This window comes from Cannabis sativa, chromosome 2 (assembly GCF_029168945.1).
Source record: "Cannabis sativa cultivar Pink pepper isolate KNU-18-1 chromosome 2, ASM2916894v1, whole genome shotgun sequence".
Taxonomy (NCBI): domain Eukaryota; kingdom Viridiplantae; phylum Streptophyta; class Magnoliopsida; order Rosales; family Cannabaceae; genus Cannabis; species Cannabis sativa.
The window spans coordinates 19,805,518-19,812,342 of record NC_083602.1 but is presented as its reverse complement, the minus strand read 5'-3'; the positions used below and the strand labels follow the sequence as shown (position 1 = coordinate 19,812,342).

General features: G+C 37.2%; 3 protein-coding genes across 3 annotated transcripts; 1 reads left to right on the top strand and 2 right to left on the bottom strand.

Moving 5' to 3' along the window:
- LOC115718624 (disease resistance protein Roq1) lies at window positions 1-1,024 on the bottom strand. Its single transcript, XM_030647437.2, has 2 exons — window positions 370-1,024; window positions 1-254 (listed from the first exon to the last, which is right to left on the bottom strand). The coding sequence occupies exons 1-2, from the start codon at window positions 828-830 to the stop codon at window positions 116-118; spliced, it is 600 nt and encodes a 199-aa protein (XP_030503297.2). The 5' UTR covers window positions 831-1,024; the 3' UTR covers window positions 1-115.
- Window positions 1,025-1,400: 376 nt separating this feature from the next.
- LOC115721068 (nuclear intron maturase 3, mitochondrial) lies at window positions 1,401-4,627 on the bottom strand. Its single transcript, XM_030650312.2, has one exon. The coding sequence runs from the start codon at window positions 4,481-4,483 to the stop codon at window positions 2,138-2,140; it is 2,346 nt and encodes a 781-aa protein (XP_030506172.2). The 5' UTR covers window positions 4,484-4,627; the 3' UTR covers window positions 1,401-2,137.
- A 150-nt stretch (window positions 4,628-4,777) lies between these two features.
- LOC115721069 (short-chain dehydrogenase reductase ATA1) lies at window positions 4,778-6,276 on the top strand. The gene is made up of 2 exons (XM_030650313.2): window positions 4,778-5,034; window positions 5,161-6,276. The coding sequence occupies exons 1-2, from the start codon at window positions 5,003-5,005 to the stop codon at window positions 5,957-5,959; spliced, it is 831 nt and encodes a 276-aa protein (XP_030506173.1). The 5' UTR covers window positions 4,778-5,002; the 3' UTR covers window positions 5,960-6,276.
- The last annotated feature ends 549 nt before the right edge of the window (window positions 6,277-6,825 follow it).

Here is a 6,825-nt window from a genome sequence, read left to right as displayed (position 1 = left end):
TAGCATAATTGTTGTCTTTTTTATTATCAATTGGCTCTTGAGCAAAAAGTATTTACACACAAAAACATACATAAATTAAAAATTTAAAACAACAATAATTGGTATGTACATATTCTCAACATGCGGATGCTCCAACATAAGTGGTTGAGGCAATCACAGACGCTGTCGCCATGATTGCAGCTTCCTCTTCCTCAAGAACTTTCAACTTCTTCTTAACATCTTTGACGATTTCCTCTACAAATTTTGATTCCGGCCTAAACACATACACATACAATTACATTAATTAGTCACTTAAGTTTTCTAATTTAATTATAAGTAGAAATTCTATAATAATAAAACACAAAAATGGAGATACTAGTTAGTTATTACCTAATACTCAGTGAGTCCCATCCTGATAAACTAGCAGCTTTGTTCAAGGCCTTCCTCCATTTATCAAGATCTTTGCGTTTTCTACCCTCAAAGCGTTTTGATGTAATTGTATAACTCCCTTTTTGTTTCCTGATATCAGATGGATCTACACCATAAAAAATAGGCACAACAATCTGTTTCTTCTTGTCCTTGCGCTCGAGTATCTGAACGAGTTCATCCAAACACCAAGACGAAGAGGCATAGTTTTCAGAGAAAACAATTACAGAAAGCTTTGCTGTTTTGATGGCTTTCTTTAGTGTTGGCGAAATTTCATTTCCTTTCTTCAATTTATCATCCATGTAGGTACTGATTTTCTTTGCTCTTAAAGCATGGTAAAGATGACTAGTAAAACCATTTCGAGTGTCCTCACCTCTGAAACTGATAAACACATCACACCTTGAGCTTGAGAAACAAGAACCCATGATGTATATGTATCTGTATGTGAAAAGTATTCAATAGTTAATAGTGAGATACCGATTAAAATGAAGATATATAAATAGAGAGATCACAGATACTAAAAATTGAAACTTTGCAATAAACGAAAATTATTAAACTCTCTTGCTTTATTCACACGAAATGTTATTTGACCTTTATGCTCTATGAGCTGAGTGCTTCTGGGTCAAAGAGCGCGTTTTATTAAGTTGCTAATGAATCCCGTATCATGTGCAACTCAGCTTCCTGCGTTTTGTCATTTTTTTTCTCAACGGTAGAATAAGAAAGACTAACGCATATTATCAATAGTTTTAGCAAAGTCTTAGTTAGTGCAATAATATGTATGATAGTATCATGCCACCTTGAAACAAAAAAAAAAAAAAGAAAAGAACTAAATTAAGTATTTGAAAAGTCAGTGTGATAAAGTGCATATTTGTCTATTTAATTGTGTAATTTTTCCTTAATGCTATTTTTGAATTAATTATTTAAACCGTTAATACCACTATTCAATTTGCTACCTTGTTCTTTTAGTTCATGTTCTTTGCATTTAAAATCATAACAAAAAAATCTCCTTTAAGTTCTTGTGAATAATAATGTAAATAATAGTCATCGTAAAATCTACCCATAAATTTGGTACAACTTACTATATGCATCATTGTAAGATCAGCTTACACATTAAAATGAGTTAATTGTGCCATGTTTTAGCAAAGGATAATGATCTGAAAAGTTGACTAGTAACAGATGTAGTTAACTATGTGCCTGCCATCTATCTACCACAGCATTGGTGATGTAGATTGTTTCAATGGTCATAAATACAAGATAAGAAGATGTTTTGATGGGTGCCTGAATGAGATAAGTTGACTCACCATCACCACAATGTGGAGCTCTTCCTACTACAGCTACCTATTCCACTTCAACTGTATTGAGACTAACTGCAGTATCTCCTAGTCTGGTTCTCCAACATCTTCTTAGAAGAAACTAAATATGTTACTTTGCAGGTGTTAATAAACGCATAGAAGTCAAAATGACACTCATAAAAACTATCTACTTTTTCACTCATAAAAATGTGATCTGAATAGACAATTCTGGTGTTCCCCTAATTATACCATCCCCAACTCCTTAAACGCCTTTCAAATTCACAGCTTTCACCATTGTTTGTTTTGAAGTAAAAGTGACACTGAAAACTCAAATCTCCATTCCACAATAGTCTTAGAATGCACGCTATGCAGCCACAACAAACATAGCAAAACCCACAAGGTTCGGCGCAATGTGGATAAGACCTTAATATTTTTAAAATCTAGTCTACATCCACAAACGAAGCACAGTCAATATCTTGGAAAGTGATTCGTCCCATATAGAAGTCATGAATGTGATCGGGGCAAAGAGGAAGACACTTCCGATTAAGGCTACCGTGAATAGCGCCCATCCCCTTCACCCACTTATCATTATCCATTGGGTTTACCTTTAAATGTTTTTGGAGTAACCTTACCCTGTAAACAATAGTATCTGCTCTCTCACAGAAATGAGCAATGCATGAATATGGAGGTTCATCAGAAGCTAATCTAATCAGAGCCAAGGATATAGCCCCATCCACAAGTTTTGGATCAGAAAGGTTTCTATCTCCCATCATCTTTACTTCCCTTTCTGTGGGGAAATGAACTTCTTCATTCCCACTCATATCGAAAATTTTCAAATCTTTAGTGTAATGCTTCATGGCTTCCCGTTTGGTCGATTCGTGCTTTTCTGCTAATGTTAAAATACAAGAAAACCTCAAGTGATAAGTTACAATAGTTTTGACCATCTTGAAATTGTGACAGCAGCAGAAGAAATCTAGCCACCTTCTTCCAACACCAGCATACCACTTCACAATATCAGCATCTTCAAGAGCAGTGAGTAAACTGATTGGCCTTGGACGACCCATATGATTTGTAAACCCAACCAGCTTAACTGCCTTCCTAACAAGTTCTACGGGTGCATCAACTTTGATACATAACCTTGTTAAATCCTCAACTGTGTTCTTAGCATATTTCCTTTCCTCTTCCTCTTCTTTTCTCCTTTCTTCTTCTTCCAATGCCATTTTGGCTTTAATTGGATTCAGATGTTTGTCCACTTGCTCTTGGAACTTATCATAAGAATCAACAAGCTCTTGGGGTAGTTGGTCTCTAATGTGTCTCAAAGAAAGAAAATGGCCTGCTGATAGCTTCCGGTGCCAAGCCCATCGCTCTTCGAGTGATCCAAAAAACTCTCGCACGACTTCATCAGCCCAAGAGCTGACGATCTTTCTTACATCATTCTCAAGTTGATTTTCAAATTTAAAGCCATCACTTTGCTTTGACTTTTTGAAAAGATGACTCAATATCTTCATCCCCAATTTCTTCCTATTCCTCTCTCTGGCATTCTTCAACTCTAAAGCTCTAACTTCCTTCTGTCTAAGATACTTCTTTCGAGCTCTCATTGCCTTTTCCGACACTGGAGGATGCAAAACTGAAGGTTGAACTGCCTGTAATTCCATTCCAATAAAATCAATCTTCTCAGACACTGCACTATGAATTGCTGTCTTTACAGCATCAACTTTCAATTCCAATCTCCCTTCTAAGTATTTCAACACCCAATTCTTCAAGTCTAAAGTCAGCATCTTTGACCCAGATGTTATCACTAGTATTTCATCTAAGTACCTAACTGCATATATCTTAACTGGCTTATAGAATACATCATCATCATCATCCTTGGAAACAAGTTCATTCGACACAAATTTGGGACTTTCTTGATTCTTCTGAAGGCGCATTTCATGAAGTTCTTTATCAAACCCATTGAAGTAAACATTAACCAAAATTGAACTCAATCCACTTTCCTGAGGAAACCCTCTTCCAAAGTAACAACTACCCAATTCAATTCCCACAACCTTACATTCAAACAACCTCTTTATAATATCAATTAGTATCTTATCGTTGATTTTCTCTTGTATAAACATGCATAACTTATCTACATGGCGATTATCGAACTTCTCATGATTAAAGCTAACACTAAACCACCAACTGGGATTTTCCACTGAGTTCTTGAGGTATCTAATGGCGGTGTGTCGTCCCATACCAATTCGACCACCATAAGAAAAAGTGACAAACCTCTCATCATAAACAATCTCCAGAACCATTCGAATAGCTTCAACCAAAACCTTCAATTTCAAATTGGGCAAAACCAAATACTCACCTCTATTCATAGGAGGCGCCATTTTGACACAAGCAGCCTCGATATCGAACCGATTCTCGCGTATCTCCCGACCCAATTCCTGGAGCGAGAATTGCTTCGAGACAGAACGCAAAAGAGACGATAACTGACCCGGGTCAGAGCCATTGCAGGATATGGCGGCGAGGTTTCGGCAGGCAGCGAGGAGAACAGGTGGGAAAACGACGACGTTGGAGACAAGGTCAGTGAAGTTTCCATTGGCGTATCGGGCGAGAACCAGAGATTGGAGCTGGGACTTGGAAAGAGAGTTTACAGAGTTTAACGATGGAATTTGAGGGTCTTCGTCAAGCAAAGGACTTGGTAAAGAAGCAGAGCTAAATCTGAAGAAGGGGATGGAATGAGAAGCGTTAATGTTGAAACTTGGAAGAATGGATATCCTTCTTCTGATGTTTGTGAGCATTGAAGCTTTTGGAAATGCTATTCCGCGACACTTCAAATGTTAATTCTGAACAGGACAATCCCATTGCTGTACCTGGACTAAGATAATGAAGACATTTTTTCAAGCAAAAAGCGATGCAGAGGACGACTTCACTAATTCAGTCTTGGTCTATTTGGGCCCAGCCCATTTTCGGCAAAGCTCATAATGAACCGTGGATTGGGCCAAGCCCAAGCGTCAATCTTGTGAGCGTTGAGGAATTGATAGCAAATTGATAGTTCATGATTACATAACAACAATAGAAAAGTAATTCATTGAAAACAGAGGGTTTGAAGTTCAAAATTTTCGGTTTAGAAGTAGCTTCGGGCATGAAAAGAATGTGAACATTAAACCAAGGAAGCCAACCATTTCAACAACAACAACAGCAGCAATAGAAGGCTTTAAATATTACCTGAATCTATCTTTTATCGGTATCCTATAATCGTTTTTATGGTGCATTGTTGTTGGTACTTATTATAATCTACTGCCTTCAATAAAGTTCAGATGGAGCCATCTTCTAAGGTTTCTGAAAAGAGGTAACACTTTTCTTACCAAATAAGGCTTTAATTGTTCCTGATGATAACAGAATAGCTATGACTAGGGTATTCAAAATAAGAGACAATTTTTTTATATTGTTGGAAGTTTCATTTCATCGTGTTTAGGTTGGCGGGAAAAGTAGCAGTAATAACCGGTGGTGCAAGAGGGATTGGAGCAGCCACAGCCAAGGTGTTTGCTCAAAATGGCGCACATGTCATCGTGGCTGACATCCTCGACGACCTCGGCGCAGCTCTGGCTGACTCGATAGGTGGGCGATACATACACTGCGATGTTGCAAAAGAAGCCGACGTAGAATCCGCCGTTGAACTGGCCATCAAATGGAAAGGCCAACTAGACATCATGTTCAACAACGCTGGAATCTCTGGCCCCGCCGGAGGGAGCATAACAAGTCTAGATATGGACAAAGTTCAGTGCCTTCTTTCAGTGAACGTTCTAGGCATGTTACATGGGACTAAGTACGCAGCCAGAGCCATGATCAAGGCTAAAAACAGGGGAAGCATTATATGCACATCGAGCTCTGCAGCCATTATGGGAGGTTTGGGATCCCATGGCTATACACTATCAAAGGAAGCCATTATTGGCTTCGTTAGAAGCTCAGCTTGTGAGCTTGGAATCCATGGGATTCGAGTTAACTCCATTTCTCCACATGGGGTTCCCACAGATATGCTTGTTAGTGCTTATAGAAAGTTTCTTGGGAAAGTTGATATGAAGGCTGAGGATGTGAGGAAAATCGTTGGTGAAAGGGGAACTTTGCTGAGAGGAAGAGGAGGAGCTGTTGAGGATGTGGCTATGGCTGCTCTGTTCTTGGCTAGTGATGAAGCTGGCTTCATTACAGCTCATAATCTTGTTGTTGATGGAGGTTATACTTCAGCCAATAGTGCCTTGAGCTTTATTTATCAGTGATTTACACGAGAGTGGAATCTTTATGTTTCTTTAAAGTATTACTACTGTTCTGGAATTCTCTTCTTTAAGACATGGCTAATCATAAGCTAATTTCATAAGCTTATATTTTATCTTATAAATATTGTTCAAATAATATACTAAGCAAACATGTATTGTACCTTAGATGTAGACACATAACTTAGATGCACTCGAACTCATTGCATCAAAATATAATGACAGTAAAAATAGACCATTTAAGAGAGATAGAGAGAAAAGAGGGGTTGAAGTTGAGTACTTTTGTTGCTATATTTGAGGAAGAAAAATGAGTTGACTGAAAATCTGAGTAGATGTTATTAGAATATTTTTAATTAATTTTGTGATAAATGAATATATTATATTCATTGAATTTGGATAAAATTAATTACGTAATATTTTATATATGGTCAGATTTCGATACTCCTGATTTGATTTTCTGAGTTAATTATCAAAATATTCTGACAATTAATGTGGTGCAGATACTGATAGAGTATCTCACTTATAAATATAGGGTTTCGGTCCTCGAGTTCTTCACTCATTCTATTCAAAACGGTAAAATTCCATCTAAAGAGAGTTGAGAGAGCGAGGAAGCCCGAACTCCAATACTGAAGCTATCACAGAGATTGAAGCTCAAACATCAATGACTAGAGGTACTTCAATTCTTTCATTGCATATATACAATTTCGATATGTTTACAGTTTATTTCGCATTACATATCGTTTATACATGCTTTATTGTTCATATTATATTATAATCTAACAGTTGGTATCGGAGCAATTTTTATCTCTGTCTTAATTTATTTTGAGTTTCATATATATAAATATATATATATATATACGTTTAGCTGGTTT

Bases quoted from the DNA above. Each gene is read 5' to 3' on its own strand.
- LOC115718624 (XM_030647437.2), bottom strand. From the start codon at position 830: ATGGGTTCTTGTTTCTCAAGCTCAAGGTGTGATGTGTTTATCAGTTTC. The intron at 255-369 runs GTAATAACTAAC...GTATGTGTTTAG, and splicing joins TGGGACTCACTGAGTATTAG to GCCGGAATCAAAATTTGTAG.
- LOC115721068 (XM_030650312.2), bottom strand. From the start codon at position 4,483: ATGCTCACAAACATCAGAAGAAGGATATCCATTCTTCCAAGTTTCAAC.
- LOC115721069 (XM_030650313.2), top strand. From the start codon at position 5,003: ATGGAGCCATCTTCTAAGGTTTCTGAAAAGAG. The intron at 5,035-5,160 runs GTAACACTTTTC...CATCGTGTTTAG, and splicing joins TCTAAGGTTTCTGAAAAGAG to GTTGGCGGGAAAAGTAGCAG.